Here is an 18571-nt window from a genome sequence, read left to right as displayed (position 1 = left end):
TCCAGGAGAAATCATTTGATGATCGGTGACTATGCAGCGGAGACATCCCCGTGTATGGTAGCGAGAGGAAACGGCAGCGGCAGAGGGGGACAGGCATGTATTTGGCAGGGTGGTGTCTCAGAAGCTTGGTAAGCTGCCATCCTCTGCAGTTTACCGAGCAAACCATAATGAGAGCCTTGGCTTGCTAATGGACAAAATCCATGCTGCACCGCAGTTGGGGCAGATGTAACATGTGCAGAGAGAGTTACATTTGGGTGAGGAGTGTTTAATCTGAAATCTATATTTCCGAGTAAAAATAATGCCGCCAGTGTTTACCCTGCACAGAAACAAAATAACTCACCGAAATCTAACTCTCTGCACATAACATCTGCCCCACCTGCAGTGCAGCATGGTTTTGTCCATTAGCAAGCCAAATGTGCTTTGAAAACTATCCTGAATCACCCCCAAAGTACCAGCCAAGCAACTTCTGTCTTACATGTTACAGGCTCTGTTTGAATAATGACAGTTAGGGGCCGCTCCATTGGTAACTTATCTCTCAAGATTTTATTTTTCCAAGCTTTGATAACTTGTATGTTCTGCCACATATGGAAAGGAACGTTAACTGTATTTTATGTGAGCGTTTTAACGCTGTTGGCAGCATAACTGTTTACAGGTGTCCGGATGGCTGACAGACAATGGGTGTAATTCATACCGGATCATTGGACTGCTAATTTACATATCCCTGTGATCAGGTGTATGCCGACCTATCAAAATGAAATACCGCCCAGAGCAAGTTTACATCAGCTTCTGAAAGTATCACAGGCCTGCGAATAGCTAGAAATCCATTTAACAGCCGTACACCAGACTGCGCATGCCTACGTTATCTCAGGCAGGCGGTTGCAACCCCTCTGGAGGAGCAGAACCCGAGATTGTCATGTATACTAGTTTCAGTTGCTGCACCTGCTCCATCCCACACATGCCACAGCATAGGTCTAAAGGCAGGCTGCGAGCAAACATGCGCTGTTCCCCATCAGATCTGGACCTAAACCATCAGGTATGCGTTCAAATCTGAGTCAGGCCACAATGTTCTTGTCGCCACCATATCCTCACAAAAAATCTATTGGATTCTAAAAAAATTTTTTAAATATATTAATTCTGGTGATAATATATATATATTGCTTTCCCTTCATCTCTGACGCACCGACAGCTGTGGTACTTGGGTGGAGCTGACGTAAAAACAGATTTCAAATTTAAATTTTCCCGTAAATAAATGATGCCGGCGAGGACTGTGGAGGCTCTGTAACACACACACACACAGGGAGATACACTCTATTGTCATCCGCCTTCATGTACAAAAGAACCCGTTCAGTCTTATCTCCTGCCAGCATGTGCTGACCTTCATTCATGTCTCTGCCCTCTGGATAATGTGCCGCAGTTTGCTGAGGTTTTGGACTGAGCGGCGGAATGAAGCATTCCCAGCAGCACAGCCTGTTTCGCCAGCGCTGGTCCAGAGACGGGGAAAAGGATCCAGATTCTTCTTCCCTTGTGTCTTCTGAGCTAAGACTGGTATCGCAGGAGACGGCTTCCCAGCAACAGCCAATTAGCTGGAGGGATGCATGTGTGCCCCCTAATGGCGCCAGCGCTGCGGAAACATCAGAATGGTTGGGTCTGTCGTGCTCTATAAGGGTCGGTTTTCTGGGTATGGATAAAGCATAGACAGTGTCGACATGCACAAGGTCAACAGACGATACAATCAAAAGTTGATGCATTAAAAGGTTGACATGCGGTGGTCTCCTTTTTCTGGTGTCTATGTTGACCCCTGAGCTTGTGTACCCCCAATCGGTGTAGCAGGTACCCTCTCATGGCTTGCCATGCTTCCTAACACTTTACCGTTTCCAGTCGGCATCCACGTAGATGTTAAAGTATGTAAAAGTTCACACACAAAAATTGTGAAAAACTTGTGTCAACTTTTATGTGTGGGCCATTGCTGTTAACAATTTGTGTCAACCTTTTGTCAATGTTGACCTAAGCTAATGCGTGTTGACTTTTTGTCAGTGTCGGTATTGTGTTGACCTTTTCATGTGGGCCTATTGACTGTTGACCGATTATGCGGATCCCAGTTATAAATTGCGCCCGAGGGGAGGGCTTTGGTCCAGCATTAAGCAAACGTCTGCTGCCTAGCAATCCAACCTGAATCACCCAATAAGTGCCCACACAGCTGCTGCTTGTGCCTCCATTGATACATTTTTGTTCTCATAGAAGGGGGGTGGCCAGGTCCTGACAGTATCAGAGCTTGTTCAGTTTGGGCGTCTTATCTACAGCTGTCTCTATTACACAGAGTTGTAGCAAAGTTGTGATAGTAACACATTGGGTATCCCTTCGGCAGGTCAAAAATGTGTAGGTCGACCACTAATGGTCGACAGTGAGTACGTCAACACCTAAGAATGGTCGACATATACTAGATCGACATATACAGAAATTCGACAAAAGCAAAAGGTCGACACGGACGAGACACTGTAGACCATTTATCCAAGAAACAACACATTGGGGGAGATCCGGGGATGCTATGAGAATCCCTGCGTTACACAGGGGCAGATGGAACGTGCAGAGAGATTCACATTTTGGAGGGGTCAGGGGCATTTAAGAGACGAAAGAGCCCATCTATAGGCCTTATGAGGACCCCCTCCTCTCTGACAGCTGTGCAGATATGTGCAGGAGTTTACTGTACATGGGCCCTTTCTCTGGTTGACTCGCAAGGCTGCGAGTTTGCCGTGGCCGCAGGCACTCTGCGCACTTCAAGAACATCGTTCCCGCATGCAAATTCGCATGCAAAGGAACGAACCTGAATAACCCCAATGGTCCAGTCTCCAAGAACATGGCTCCCGTGCCTTGTTCCCAGGGACATCTCTATTGCACATGCAGGGGAAAAAAAGAAAACACTGGGAAAATGGTCGTCATGTCATTTTCCCAGTGATTTTTTTTCTGCAGCGCCCCGGGACTCAGAAAGGGGTAAGTATAATTTTATGGCTGCCGTGTGGGGACCGCACATCTTGCACTCAAAAACAAAGCTGCTCCGCATGTGCTACATGCAAAAGCAGCCAGTACTGTATTTACCATGCATACAAAAACAAGAAATGCATGTCCCCCTCCTTGCATTGCAGCTTGGTATAATCCAGGTGCAAAGTTACCTGCTCCGTTTGTTTTGCTGCCATCTCAGAATCAGCCCCATAAAATAATGATGTCCTCGCCGCGTAGCACAAAGGGAATGGAAGACGCTGAGGCCTCTGAGTCAGCAGAAACCCAGTTTGGAAACATTGACGGCTTTTCTCGCAGTAAATTACCAGGTTCCTCTCCGGTGACTGCATGTAAATTGCAGCCTGGATCTGAGCACATAATTACCTTCTATCTAGTTGTAGATGGATTTGGGGAGTTCTAGGAACAGGGCCCAGTATCTGGAAACAATTATAAAAATCATATAATGTGTCAATCACTTGTCTCTCGCTCTGAGTGTCAGGAAACCCACAGACAAAGCGTTACTTGTCTGCACATAGAAGGGCGTTTGTGCTGCGTGTTATAGCGGGCACGTTTATTGCAAGGAGCAATACACAAACTACAGGCGACATTGAGGCATGATGAGGCCCTCCGTACCTTAAGCCTCAGTCAAGTCGCCAGTGTCTGGTGCAAACACGGGCCTCGAGGCACCAGTCCAGGTATTAAGGATAGGCATACATAATTTGTACCTGAGTTATTCCCCCCATGGGGTGCCGCAAAAGGGGTGTTACCAGTTTCCAGACCATAATTTATATGTTCAATACAACAGTAAAAGCCTAAGGGGGGTATTCAGAGATGTCCGATAAGTGTATAAAATGCGATGTGTTTTATTTTTCGGTTAATTCGCAATGCGCAGTGATTTCACTTATGCGAAGTTTTTGTGTATTCAGACTTGAAAGGTGAAAAGATATTCACCCGCGAAATGTGACCAATGAGGTGAAAAGAGGGAGTTGCTCTTTCCGCATTTCCGCCCTACGCAGTCTATATAAGAATTCGCTCCTCGTGATTAGACGCCATTTGCCGAAGAGGGAGGAGTACTTCGTACACGGACTGCGGACTGCAATCCTTTCGATAGATATCAGCGTGTGGTCCCGTTCCTGTGTGGGAGTGGTAAGAACAAGCATTCTGGGTTTAAAAATGGATCACATGTCAGAACAGAGCATCATGGGAGAAAAATAATATTACTTTAAAATTAAATATATATTCAATAACATAAATTCTGGTAAAAAGAACGGGAAAAATTAAACTAATGCATTCAAAGGAACAAACGAATATAACAAATATGAACAAATAAAAAGGAGAATGGTAATATAACATGGTAACGCGGCAGAAAAAAAGCGCTAACAGAATCCCGTAAATACACCGAAAAAAGTGCGAAGACAAGTTCGTTAAAAAAGTGTGAATAAGAGAAAACATTCCAAAGTGAAAATTACACTGATATTACGAAAAAGCGAAATGCGAAAATCTGAAGTTTTCGCATAAATAAGGTCGAAAGAAACGAAACTTTCACAAAAATCGCGAACAACGATTTTGTGGAAAAATCAAAGTTTGAATACCCGATAAGAGTTCGCATTCGAAAAAATAAGAAAAAGTGAACAGATTACGCTTAACACTACCTAACGCAAAAGTCTGAATACCCCCCTAAATATATCAGTTATTATTTTTTTTTAGCAATTACTTTTTTTTAACCCTTTGAGCGCCAAGGGAGTTTGTCGAAATAGGTGCTCAAATTGCCAAGCAAACATTGTTATTCATCATAATGGCCTGTAATGTTACCTTATATAGGGAATATAATCAAACATTTTTTTGATTTGAATCTATATAACAAATGTGAGCGACGCCGGCATTTTTAGCGGATATTTTGCGCATCTCTCGCAGAGATTTTGGCACTCGAAGGGTTAACCAAACACTGAATCCAAACCAAGACACATACCAGAATATGATGATGAATTACAAAGAAACAAAACCAAAACCACCTGTCTGCATTCCCCTCCCCCCCATCCCCTGCTGCCACACACAACCCCCCAGCAGCAGGCAGCGGAGTGGTAGGGTTCGATGATGTGTTCCATGGGTCATTGTGCATACCTCCCAACTTTCTGGTCGCCGGACACGGGACACTGCTGATGCAGTGGCCTATACTCGCGGCTCTCCCGCGAGGCCACGCCCCCATTTTGCCGCTATGGGGGCATGACCCAGAGGCTCTGTGAGCCTCTAGCCATGCCCCCAGCCCCCTGGCTGCGGGAATAGATGCTGTGCGCATGCGCACAGCATTTATTCCCCGCTGCTTGGCAGCCGACAGGGGGGACTCCCAACAGCCCCCCCTCACCGCGGGACACTGCCGCCCGCGGGTGGGACAGCGGGACAGGCCCTAATAATCGGGACTGTCCCGCTAAAATAGGGACTGTTGGGAGGTATGCATTGTGGCCCTGTCCCTTACCAAACAGTGGGCCAGATTCTCTAAGCTTCAAAAGTGATAAAATCCAGAGTGATAAACAGCCAGCCAATCAGCTCCTACCTGCCTTGTCACAGGCTGTGTTTGAAAAATGTCAGGTAGGAGCTGATTGGCTGGTTGTTTATCACTCTCTATTTTATCACTTTTGAAGCTTAGTGCATCTGGCCCTGTGCCTGTAATCTTAGCATTGCGTCACTGAGTCTGGTGTGTGGTGATGCTATTTTGCGGACACGCCCCTTGCCCCGCCCCCCTGCCCAGCATCAGACTCCTGCTGGGGAGATGACGGTGGCTACCGTTGGGTCTGCTTCCATGTTATGCAGCTTTGTTGTAGCCCCAGCTACCGATGTAGGATGCCATGTGGATAACATATCCCTTATGTGTACAGACTGTTATGTTGTTGTGTAGGTTTGCATCTCTAGTTCTGCTGGGAGAATGTGTTTTCCCATAAGGAGCAACAGTTGCCACCACCGTCATCCATAGGGGAACGGGCCTAGTAATCCCTAGTAATCCCTGTGCAACCTTCCATGTTACATTATACTTGCCTACTTTTGAAAATGAGTTTCAGGGAGAATATAGTTGGTAGTAGAATTTTGCACAGGTTGAGGGGGCGTGTCATGCTCCACCCAAAGGGCGTGTCTAGTTCCATATATGGAGAGATTGTGAAAAGAGATTGGTAACGTGGCACCTAGAAGCGTGGGTGTGCACTGCTACATCTGGGAGGGATCTTTTAAAATAGTCATTTTATAATGTATATTATATCCAAATGTAGATGAGCCCCAAAGCAGTTAGTAAGAGCTACTATACGTGGTAATGGTAACGTGCTGGGAAATGGTGCTGATGATTCAATGTAAATGTATCTATCTCTCATTCCTTTTTTCCCCAAAACATTTAACAATGTAATCTGGGTTAGGTGACATGAGGGAGATTGCTAGACTAATGAGGGAGAGAGGGAGATTGCTGCTATTTCAGGGAGTCTCCTGCAGAATGCAGGAGGGTAGGTAACTATGATGTAACACTAACAGTGTAATGTGGGCTAGGTGACATGAGGGAGATTGCTAGACTAATGAGGGAGAGAGGGAGATTGCTGTTATGTCAGGGAGTCTCCTGCAGAATGCAGGAGGGGAGGTAACTGATGTAACAGTGTAATGTGGGCTAGGTGACATGAGGGAGATTGCTAGACTAATGAGATAGAGAGGGAGATTGCTGTTATTTCAGGGAGACTCCTGCAGAATGCAGGAGGGGAGGCAACTATGGTGTAACAGTGTAATGTGGGCTAGGTGACATGAGGGAGATTGCTAGACTAATGAGGTAGAGAGGGAGATTGCTGCTATGTCAGGGAGTCTCCTGCAGGAGGGGAGGTAACTATGATGTAACAGTGTAATGTGGGCTAGGTGACATGAGGGAGATTGCTAGACTAATGAGGGAGAGAGGGAGATTGCTGCTATGTCAGGGAGTTTCCTGCAGAGTGCAGGGGGGAGGTAACTATGATGTAACAGTGTAATGTGGGCTAGGTGACATGAGGGAGATTGCTAGACTAATGAGGGAGAGAGGAAGATTGCTGCTATGTCAGGGAGTCTCCTGCAGAATGCAGATGGGGAGGTAACTATGATGTAACAGTGTAATGTGGGCTAGATGACATGAGGGAGATTGCTAGACTAATGAGGAAGAGAGAGAGAGAGACTGCTGCTATTTCAGGGAGTCTCATGCAGAATGCAGAAGACGAGGTAACTATGATGTAACAGTGTAATGTGGGCTAGATGACATGAGGGAGATTACTAGACTAATGAGGGAGAGAGGGAGATTGCTGCTATGTCAGGGAGTTTCCTGCAGAGTGCAGGGGGGAGGTAACTATAATGTAACAGTGTAATGTGGGCTAGGTGACATGAGGGAGATTGCTAGACTAATGAGGGAGAGAGGGAGATTGCTGCTATGTCTGGGAGTCTCCTGCAGAATGTAGGAGGGGAGGTAACTATGATGTAACAGTGTAATGTGGGCTAGGTGACATGAGGGAGATTGCTAGACTAATGAGGGAGAGAGAGAGACTGCTGCTATTTCAGGGAGTCTCATGCAGAATGCAGGAGGGGAGGTAACTATGATGTAAGTGTAATGTGGGCTAGGTGAAATGAGGGAGATTGCTAGACTAATGAGGGAGAGAGGGAGATTGCTGCTATGTCAGGGAGTCTCCTGCAGAATGCAGGAGGGGAGGTAACTATGATGTAACAGTGTAATGTGGGCTAGGTGACATGAGGGAGATTGCTAGACTAATGAGGGAGAGAGGGAGATTGCTGCTATGTCAGGGAGTCTCCTGCAGAATGCAGAAGACGAGGTAACTATGATGTAACAGTGTAATGTGGGCTAGGTGACATGAGGGAGATTGCTAGACTAATGAGGGAGAGAGGGAGATTGCTGCTATGTCAGGGAGTCTCCTGCAGAATGCAGGAGGGGAGGTAACTATGATGTAACAGTGTAATGTGGGCTAGGTGACATGAGGGAGATTGCTAGACTAATGAGGGAGAGAGGGAGATTGCTGCTATGTCAGGGAGTCTCCTGCAGAATGCAGGAGGGGAGGTAACTATGATGTAACAGTGTAATGTGGGCTAGATGACATGAGGGAGATTGCTAGACTAATGAGGGAGAGAGGGAGATTGCTGCTATGTCAGGGAGTTTCCTGCAGAGTGCAGGGGGGAGGTAACTATGATGTAACAGTGTAATGTAGGCTAGGTGACATGAGGGAGATTGCTAGACTAATGAGGGAGAGAGGGAGATTGCTGCTATGTCAGGGAGTCTCCTGCAGAATGCAGGAGGGGAGGTAACTATGATGTAACAGTGTAATGTGGGCTAGGTGACATGAGGGAGATTGCAAGACTAATGAGGGAGAGAGGGAGATTGCTGCTATTTCAGGGAGTCTCCTGCAGAATGCAGGAGGGGAGGCAACTATGGTGTAACAGTGTAATGTGGGCTAGGTGACATGAGGGAGATTGCTAGACTAATGAGGGAGAGAGGGAGATTGCTGCTATGTCAGGGAGTCTCCTGCAGGAGGGGAGGTAACTATGATGTAACAGTGTAATGTGGGCTAGGTGACATGAGGGAGATTGGTAGACTAATGAGGGAGAGAGGGAGATTGCTGCTATGTCAGGGAGTCTCCTGCAGAATGCAGGAGGGGAGGCAACTATGATGTAACAGTGTAATGTGGGCTAGGTGACATGAGGGAGATTGCTAGACTAATGAGGGAGAGAGGGAGATTGCTGCTATGTCAGGGAGTCTCCTGCAGAATGTTACAGACTGTTGTAAGGCAGGAGCTGATTGGTTGGTAGTTTATCACTTTTGAAGCTTAGTGCATCTGCCCCCCAGTCTGTTATCTTGTAGAAGGTGCTAAATAAGTAGATTATGATTGGTTACTATGGGCAACATCCCATTGAAATAGTACTCTCATCTAGCACAGGCACAACGTGTGGGCATATATACTGTACCAGATACCCATACCTCCCAACTTTCTATGCTGCTGTAGAGGGACCTTTGCGCGTGGCTGTGCTGCAAGCCCAAAATTTGGGGGCGCAGCCTCGTGGAGAGGGGGCAGGGCCTTCAAATCGCGTCACTTGTGTGAGGCCACGGCCCCATTTTGCCGCTGCTGCCCCTCTGCCTGTGGGAATAGACGCACACAGCGTCTCCAACTCCCAACTGGAGGATACAGCATCATATACTATCCTGGGGCACCCACTGCGGCATACCTCCCAACTGTCCCGCTTCTGCTGGCTGGCCCCCACAGCGGCGAAAACAGGTGCGTGGCCTCACAGCAGCACCGCAAGTACAGGCCATACACCCTTCCCGCTAGGCCACGCCTCCCCCATATCTTTGGAGGGATGAAATGTTGGGAGGTATGCCCTACGGTCAGGTACCCTCGCTGCTGCCCAGTTTGGGTTTTCCATCTATTAGTAAAGACAGTCAGTTATCAATTGTTCTATGGACCATCTTTGTTTATGACTCCCCCTCATGATAAATGTGAGCAAATATCAATATTTCTATGCAAATTATCTTCTGTTCATATACGTTTCTGAACTATTATCCAAAAAACTGGTAAATGACGTAAAATCATTTACAAAAAGTCCTTTAAAGGAGAAACGTAGAATGTGACGGCAGATAAGAGCCACTTGGCCCATCTCGTCTGTACAGTATATACACCATATTTGCCATCCATTCCCGGAGGCTGCGGGAGGCTTCCGATTTTTGGGTTTTCTTTCTAGTAAATTGGGCAGGATTGTATGTAACTCACAGCAATGACTGGCGCTGCAGGAAGGAGGCGGAGCTTATTGACTGGATTGCATCATTGAGCCCCGCCCACTCACCAAGGGTGGGTGTTTCCCTGAGTTGGAACCATTCTTCCTTACACAGTAGGTTAGTATGACTCACATACACACTAGGGTTACATTTTTGTTGGGCGCCAATTAACCAACCAGTATATTTTTGGATTGTGGGAGGAAACCGGAACTCTGGGAGGAAACCCACGTAAGCATGGGGAGAACATACAAACTCCACGCAGTTAGGGCCATGTTGTAAAATTTACTCAAATGTCTAGTTTGCTGATGAAATCAGCATTGTTGTAACCTATACAGAGGTTATATCACTTATGAATTACACAGGTTCTGTGGCTGATTAGAACCGGGTGAAATGCATGCTTGAATTAAGGCAGCCACAGAACCTGTGTAATTCATGAGCGTTCCTGGTTTAAAGGGACAGCATGGTAAACCTACCCATACAGATATCAGTATAGATTACATCTGTCACCTGTGATTGGTGGGATATACAGTAACTGGAACGTGCTGCAGTTATGAATGCCCGGTGGTAATTAAAGGGTTCCATGCTTGGCGTGAGTGTGTGTGAATATTCTGCTCTGTATTGTCACTGAATGGCACTGGGCAGGAGAACAGACGGTGCCCCATGTAAACTGCCTCCTTCTCTCACTAGAGGACTGCAGTTTAGCTGGCAGAACGGAGGAGAGGAATTGGGAAATTGGACTGGGATCTTTAATTTCACGGATGACGGAGCGGTGAAGACTGGGAGTGACGGAGGCGGCAGGTACAGACTCGCACGGAATAACAATGGGATGGGAGAGTACAGTGGACAAAGCGCTGCTTCTATTACAGTCTGTCTCTGCAGCTCAATGTGAGGCATCAAAGCTTGAAGAGAGATAAAGTGGAGAAACGTAAAGTGCTGACCGACTGGCTCCTAACTGCCATGCCACGGCTTTAAAATGGCAGTTGGGGGCCAGTTGGTTGGTACTTTGAGGCAAGTGTACTAAGCTTTGAGAGTGATACTGTGGATAAAGCATCAACCAATTAGCATCTGTTACATGCTGTGTTTGAAAAATGACAGGAGCTGATTGGTTGATATCTATTTATCTATACTGGTCCAGGGCGGCCTTAGACTACTGAGGTACAACTCCCAGTATCCTCTGCCTGATGGCAACATTACATGCTGGGAGTTGTAGCTCACCAACTGCACAGGTTTGCTGAACCCGCTTATGCACAAATAAATGCCCACACAGAGGGGTTAATCCCGATCTGGAGGATTCTGGGTAGATTTGTGAAAAGTTCTAAAAGGAAAGTCGTGGTGTTGCCCATATCAACCAATTAGATTCTAGCTATTATTGACCTAGATTATAGAAAAATAATAGCTAGTACCCCAATGTTTGCTATGGAAATCGCATCCACTCTTCCCTCTTGGACGTATTAGTTTATCCAGAATTCCGCAAAATCTGCTACTGCAGGCCAGATTTTCAGGATATCCATGCATGAGCACAGGTGATTTAAGGTAGAGGCACATGGCGGCAATAATTACCCCAGTCTGCCTCTGCTCCTACTTGGCTAGCACTGGTAGCAGGCAGTGCAGTGGCACAATTTGTGGGTGTTTAGGGGGCATGGCCTAATGCTGGGAAGTGCCTGCCCCCATCAGAGACCTGCGCTGTAGTTGGTCCACCTCCCTCTCTCTCCGTTACAATCTCGTGGTCCTCTCTGTCTCTCTCTCTCCCTGACTCTTTCTCTCTCTCTCTCTCTCTCTGACAGCATCTCTCTCTATCTCTCCCTCTCCCTGACACTCTCTCTCTCTCCCTGACTCTCTCTCTCTTTTCCTCTCTCCCTCTCTCTCCCTCTCTCTCCCTCTCTCCCTGACTCTCTCTCTCTCCCTGACTCTCTCTCTCCCTGACTCTCTCTCTCTCTCCCAGACTCTCTCTCTCTCACTGACTCTCCCTCTCTCTCTCTCTCCCTGACTCTCTCACTCTCTCTCTCCCTGACTCTCTCCCTCCTCCTCTCTCTCCCTTTACCCCTCCTCTCCCTCTCTCTCTCCCTCACCCCCTCCCTCTCCCCCTATCTCTCCCCCTGTCCTCCTCCCTCCCTCCTTCCCTCTCTCTCTCTCTCTCCCTGACTCTCCCTCTCTCTCTCTCCCTGACTCTCCCTCTCTCCCTGACTCTCTCTCTCCCTCCTCCTCTCTCTCTCCCTCTCCCCCTCCTCTCTCTCTCTCTCTCCCTCTCCCCCTTCTCTCTCTCTCCCTCTCCCCCTATCTCTCCCCCTCTCCCTGTCCCTGGCACTGTCTTGCTCTCTCTGACAGTGTCTCTTTCCCCTCTCACTCTTCCTGACACTATCTCTCACATGTTTCTCTCTCTGACACTGTATCCCTCTCTCTCTCTCCCTGACTCTCCCTCTCTCCCTGACTCTCTCTCTCCCTCCTCCTCTCTCTCTCCCTCTCCCCCTCCTCTCTCTCTCTCTCCCTCTCCCCCTTCTCTCTCTCTCCCTCTCCCCCTATCTCTCCCCCTCTCCCTGTCCCTGGCACTGTCTTGCTCTCTCTGACAGTGTCTCTTTCCCCTCTCACTCTTCCTGACACTATCTCTCACATGTTTCTCTCTCTGACACTGTATCCCCCTCTCTCTCTTTTGAACACTCTTTCTCCCTCACACTCTCTCCCCTGACACTGTCTTTCGCTTTCTGTCCTCAACACTACCCTGCTCTCTCTGACACTTTCCATCTCTCTCTTCCTTAAGCTCTCTCTCCTTGAAACTGTCTCTCATCTCTCTCCCTGACACTGTCTCATTCTCTCAGTGTTACTCTCCCCCACTCTTCCTGGCACATTTTGTATCTCCTTTCCACCTCGTTCTCCTCCTGACACTGTCTATCTCTCCCTCTCTTACATTGTCTTCCCCCTCTCTCTCTGACGCTGTCTCACACCCCTCTAACTTTCTCCCCCTGACACTGTCTCTCTCTCTCTGGCACACTTTCTACCTGACATGGTCTCTCTCTCTCTCTCTCTCTCTCTTCCTCTCTGACGCTTTCTCTCTTTCTGACACTGTCTCACACCCCTCTTTCTCCCCCTGACACTGTCTCTCTCTTTCTGTCCCTGACACTCTCTCTCTCTCTGACACACTTTATCCCTGACATGGTCTCCCTCTCTGACACTGTCCCTCTTTCTCTCTCCTTCATTCTCTCCTTGACATTGTCTCTCTCATCTTTCTTTCTTTATTCCTGACACTGTCTCACTCTCTTTGATAGTGTCATTCTCTCTCCCTCTCTCTCTCTGACACTGTCTCTTCCCGCATCTCTGTCTCCGACACACTTTTCCTGGGACTTTTTGTCTCCCCATCCCACCTCTCTCTCTCTCTCTCTCTCTTTCTCTCTCTCTCTCTGACATTGTCTTTCTTTTTCTAACTTTCTCTGTCCATCTCTCTTTCTAATCACTGTATTTCTCTCTCCCCCTAGCAGTCTCTCTCCCTCCGACTGACACCCCCCTCGTCTCTAAGTCCCTTCACTCTCTCTCTTGCTCCCCTAAGGGCCATTGTAGTGACAGTGGGGGAGGGGCTTTCACATTTTTGCTTTGGGGCCCACAATGTTCTATTTACGCCTCTGCCTGTTGCTATGCCTTGTCTCCCCTGGCAACCAGCACCTGCATCCAGAGTTACCAGTTAAATATATATTTTCAATACAAAATTACTGTGATTTTTTTGTTTTAAAAGAAAAACGATTTCTAGCTATAAATAAGTTCCTTTTATACACCTGCCGGATCCTACCTCCTGCACCTACCATCAGGGTCTAACATCTTCCCTAGCTGCCCTCTTCCTCATCACGATGCCCGTCTGCCACCGACTATGGGTATTCGGGTTGACCTATTGACCTTATTACTGTCATCCTGCCGATGGCATCCCCTGTCACCCAGATACTCGCCATCTCTTATCTCCGTTGCTTTCATCATCCTGACACCTGGTATAGTCTCCCTCTTCTAGTCCTAACTAACCACCCCCATTGCTGTTACTGTGTGTGATATGTACTTAGCCATGAAGAGAGATAAATGCACAAAGATAAAGTACAATCAGCTCCTAGCTTCCATGTTACAGGCTGTATTTAAAAAATGACAGTTAGGCAGTGGTGCCATAGCGGGGGTACGGACCGCACCGATGCACCGAACTGCCGGCTCCTCCTCTGTGACAGGAGCCAGATGCTGCAATGTGACATTATATGCAGCACCTGTCACTGTGTAGGAGCCATTACTGCACACACACACACACACACTGGTCTCCGGAGCAGCCTCTAGATGACAGAATGGGGGTTCGGGCCGTGAGGCGACACCCACTACACGTGAGCCTGTACCCCTTACTCCCAAAGCCACGAAACACAGCGTGTCCCCTCTATTAGTGACGCCCCTGCAGCTAGGAGCTGGTGGATTGGTACTTTATCTCCATCCACTATCTCTCTCTGAGGCTTAGTACATAGACCCATTATCTCATTCTTGAAGAAGTTGCTTTGATTTTGCCACTGTATATCCCATTGATCAATGTCTCTGGTAATTGTGACACTGTACTGCTGCCTTTATCACTATTGTCATTATCATTTTGTCACTGTATTATTACGTTTGTCATGTTGCCAGCACATTTACAGTATATCGCAATACTGTGGCGGAACGTGTGAGTTATGGGCCTAGGTGCAAAAATATCATTAAGGCCCCCCTCCTCCATTAGGCCATTCATCCAACAAAATTGTCTGCAGGAGCGCCGGGGGTAACTCATTGGTGGTTTTGGCAGCAGGGGGCCAGGAGCCCTGGTGCAATGCACCTGCTACACCAATGGAAGTTCCACCACTGCCTCCATATATTCTTCTACAATCATCCAGTTCTCCGCCACATTCTCACCTACTACCCCCCTCCTCTGTGCTATGTTACTCATGCCTTACCTCTCACTCTTCTCATCCTTACTCTCCACTGAGTCCACTCCCCATTTCCCTCCACCAATCCCAGCCTTCCCAAGCGTACCTGCAACCCCTCCAACCTCATCCACACCCCTCCACCCTCTCCAGTGCACCCCCTAGGAGGCCAAACCAGTCTGCAATAAATGGATTCCCACAAATGACCTATTCGTAAAATAGGCGGATGCAACAATTTTTATTAGGGGGTGCACCATCAAAGGGGCGTGTCTAGTAACACTATTGGGCAGAACTACCTCTGCCCATTGGGTGTGTCTAACACCACCAATCAGGCGTGGCTACCTGGCTACCAGGCGTGGTTGTATCAGACACGCCATAATCTCCTGCATATTTCCGTTTTACTCTAATTACTATGTGTAACAGTGCATGCAAAAAAGTCAAAAACAGACATGGATGATGAAGGTACAGTGTCTAGTGATAGGACAATGGTCTAGTGCAATTAATAATGCAAAACACACATAGCGGTGTATTGAATGCGGCCAGCGAGGGGGTTAAATAGCGAAGATCGCTGAAAACAAGCGATTCTCGCTGTTTAACTGGGATATGGTCGGTTGGTCTACCTAATAATGGTCGACCGTCATTAGGTCGACACTGTTGGGCCGACATACTGCAATATCAACATGGCTCAAGGTCGACACGTGTCTTGCAGTATGTTGACCCAACTGTCTCGACCTAATGACTGTCGACCATCTTTAGGTCGACCCAATAATCCCAACCCATTTAACCCCCGCGCCGGCCACTCACAGTATTCAATGTTCCGGGTTAATCCTCGCTGTCAGAGGCGTGGCTCGCGGCTAATGCCCCACTCACCACTCAATGGGGTAAATTTACTAAGATGTGAGTTCTGTTTCTGATGGAATGTTGCTATGGGCAACCAATCAGAATCTACTTGTTTATTTAGCACCTCCTAGAAGATATTAAATAGTAACTGATTGGTTGCCCATAGCAACATCCCATCTGAAATAAAACTGCCATCTCAGTAAACTTCCGCCAACATCTCCCTCTCACTTCCCCTCCTACAAGATGAAATCTAAGTCTGTGAGTACATACCCCTGATCACCTACCTCCACCCCTCCACGCCTTCAGGATTTCTCCTATGCCAACCCTGGGAATGTCTTTCATCACTGACTTGCCACCAACCTTCCTGCCTTTCAATATTGCACTAAGGGCGGTATTCATTTGTTTTTCACAAGCATTTCCGTCGCTCTCCCCAGGGGTGGTGAGCTAAAATCAGGGGTGCAAGTACGGCGGTACGGGGTGGTGAGCTGAAATCAGGGGTGCAAGTACGGCGGTACGGGGTGGTGAGCTGAAATCAGGGGTGCAAGTACGGCGGTACGGGGTGGTGAGCTGAAATCATGGGTGCAAGTACGGCGGTACGGGGTGGTGAGCTGAGATCAGGGGTGTAAGTACGGCGGTACGGGGTGGTGAGCTGAAATCAGGGGTCAAGTACGGCGGTACGGGGTGGTGAGCTGAAATCAGGGGTGCAAGTACGGCGGTACGGGGTGGTGAGCTGAAATCAGGGGTGTAAGTACGGCGGTACGGGGTGGTGAGCTGAAATCAGGGGTGCAAGTACGGCGGTACGGGGTGGTGAGCTGAAATCAGGGGTGTAAGTACGGCGGTACGGGGTGGTGAGCTGAAATCAGGGGTGCAAGTACGGCGGTACGGGTGGTGAGCTGAAATCAGGGGTGTAAGTACGGCGGTACGGGGTGGTGAGCTGAAATCAGGGGTGTAAGTACGGCGGTACGGGGTGGTGAGCTGAAATCAGGGGTGTAAGTACGGCAGTACGGGGTGGTGAGCTGAAATGCAGAAATGCGCGGCTAAACCTGACCATAATGAGGGCAATATGCGCAAAAAAATAGATCAATTGAATATCACCCTACGGTCATTCCAACCACTGCTCTCTGCATTTCTATCTCTATTCGGCAGTCCCTCTCTGTGTCTTCCCATCCCCTACGTTCTTGCCAGCATGTTGGGGTAATGAACTTGAGGGCAGTTGACAGATAAATGTAAAATTGGGACTTTTGCAAACACACATTGTATTTGTCTACCTGCATTTCGAAGGCTGTGTTTCAAGTTGCATCTTTGCATTGCTACATATGAAAATGCGTCATTTTTTGTTTGGTGCATCCCGCCACTGGACTGCTAGTGCTCCTTGAGGATTAAGTTTGAAACCGCTGATGTATCTAAGGTGAGGACACAGGGCCTTAAGCCCTGTACACATGTATCGATTTTTCCCGATTTTCCATTCGATTTTGCTTATAGAAGCAAAATTACCTCGAATCCTAAACGAAATCGAATGGTTTTTGTGTCACTTTCGATCTGCATTCGATACGATACGCGCTCCTGTTTTTACAAAATCAAACAGAAAAATCTACTGGCAGCCAAGGAAATATTGAATTCGATCTAGTAAATCGAATGTGTACAATGTTCCATGAATGTATATCGAATTCGATATCTAATGCAAAAGTACAGCTCTAATGCCAAATCGAATGGGAAGATCTCATGCCAGATCTAATAGAAAATCGAATCTAACATCGAATCAAAAGCAAATCGATGTGTGTGTACGGGCCCTTATTCAGATCTGAGCTCAGTACAAATTTGTTCAGAAAATGGGTAAAACCATGTGCACTGCAGGTGGGGCAGATGTAACCTGTGCAAAGAGAGTTAAATTTGGGTGGGTTGTGTTGAAACTGAAATCTAAATTGCAGTGTAAAAATAATGCAGACAGTATTTACCCTGCACAGAAACAAAATAACTCACACAAAAATAACTCTCTTTATACATGTTACATCTGCCCCACCTGCAGTGCACATGGTTTTGCCTATTTTCCGAACAAATTTGTATTGAGCTCAGATGTAAATAAGGCCACAGTGCAGCCGGCAATGACTCATCTCTGGCAGCGGCATATACTCACTTTCATCACTCAGAAAGGTTGCTACTGGAACATTCCAGATTCAAGGGCGTCTGACTGTATTAGGGATGTCACTGTCAGGCACAGCGACCTCTTATCTAAGTGCGGCTACCACCTGTCTGCCCGCTCCATTATCTACAGGTCAGTCCGTCCGTCCGGCCAGCCACAAACCCCTAGGAGTCTGTTTACTAAGTGAAAGCTTTTCATTTCATTTGTCACTATATAAAAATAAAGAAATGTGTGGCCTTTTCTTATAACACTGCCCCTATTGGTTTCCATAGGGACTGCGCACATACTGCATATCAGTGATGGAAGGGAAGCTTCTCTGTGATAATAATATCATCTCAGGATGGCCTTATGTTTGTCCCCAGGGGAGAAAAGAAGGAATAGACCATTCTCTACCTGTTCTCTCCCATACATAATTGTGCCCCTTTGCCCTTCTGCCACCATTTGATGGTCACTGACCAATGGTTGATTTCTCTCCGTTCCGATACTAACAGTCAGTCTAAACGAGCAGTCCTGAATCAGCCGCATAATCTCCCAATTTTGAACCCGCAAAGGCTGCTGGACCAACCTTTGGAAATATTTTTACTGACAAGTGTATAAGAATTGACTGACACAAGCGTCGGTTGACCCTAGTAACCCAAACTCCAAGTCAATGGTATATGGAATGTGACGTGTAACTTAATCATGTCAAAGGCTAGCGTGTGGGACTTTGGGTTGACGGTAATTAATCTTGACAGTCAATAGGTTGACCACTATTGGTCGACAATGAGAAATGTCAACATTGTGAAGGTCGACACGCGCAAAATGTCGACATGGAAATTCTCGACACAGGAAAAGGTCGTCATGCGTTTTTTTAAAAATGATGTGCTGGGCGGATCCCCCAAGGTTCGACCTATACATACTCTTAAGTCCAACCCCCGAACTCCTGTGAAACTA

At 47.4% G+C, this 18571-nt stretch overlaps 1 protein-coding gene across 3 annotated transcripts in view; it reads left to right on the top strand.

The window, feature by feature from the left end:
• The window catches only part of ST8SIA5 (ST8 alpha-N-acetyl-neuraminide alpha-2,8-sialyltransferase 5), a 73999-nt gene that overhangs the window by 15720 nt on the left and 39708 nt on the right, over positions 1 to 18571 (top strand). The window contains exon 2 of one of the 3 annotated variants that reach the window (XM_083155332.1): positions 10445 to 10555. The exons of the other annotated variants lie outside the window; for them this stretch is intronic. Within the exon in view, the coding sequence (XP_083011458.1) occupies positions 10445 to 10555 (111 nt within the window). The remainder of the gene's footprint in view (positions 1 to 10444; positions 10556 to 18571) is intronic. 3 annotated transcript variants of the gene reach the window in all.

The sequence above is a fragment of the Crinia signifera genome, chromosome 1 (assembly GCF_055691185.1).
Source record: "Crinia signifera chromosome 1, ASM5569118v1, whole genome shotgun sequence".
Classification (NCBI taxonomy): Eukaryota; Metazoa; Chordata; class Amphibia; order Anura; family Myobatrachidae; genus Crinia; species Crinia signifera.
The sequence above is the reverse complement of the archived record's forward strand: the minus strand, read 5'-3'. Positions and strand labels throughout refer to the sequence as shown.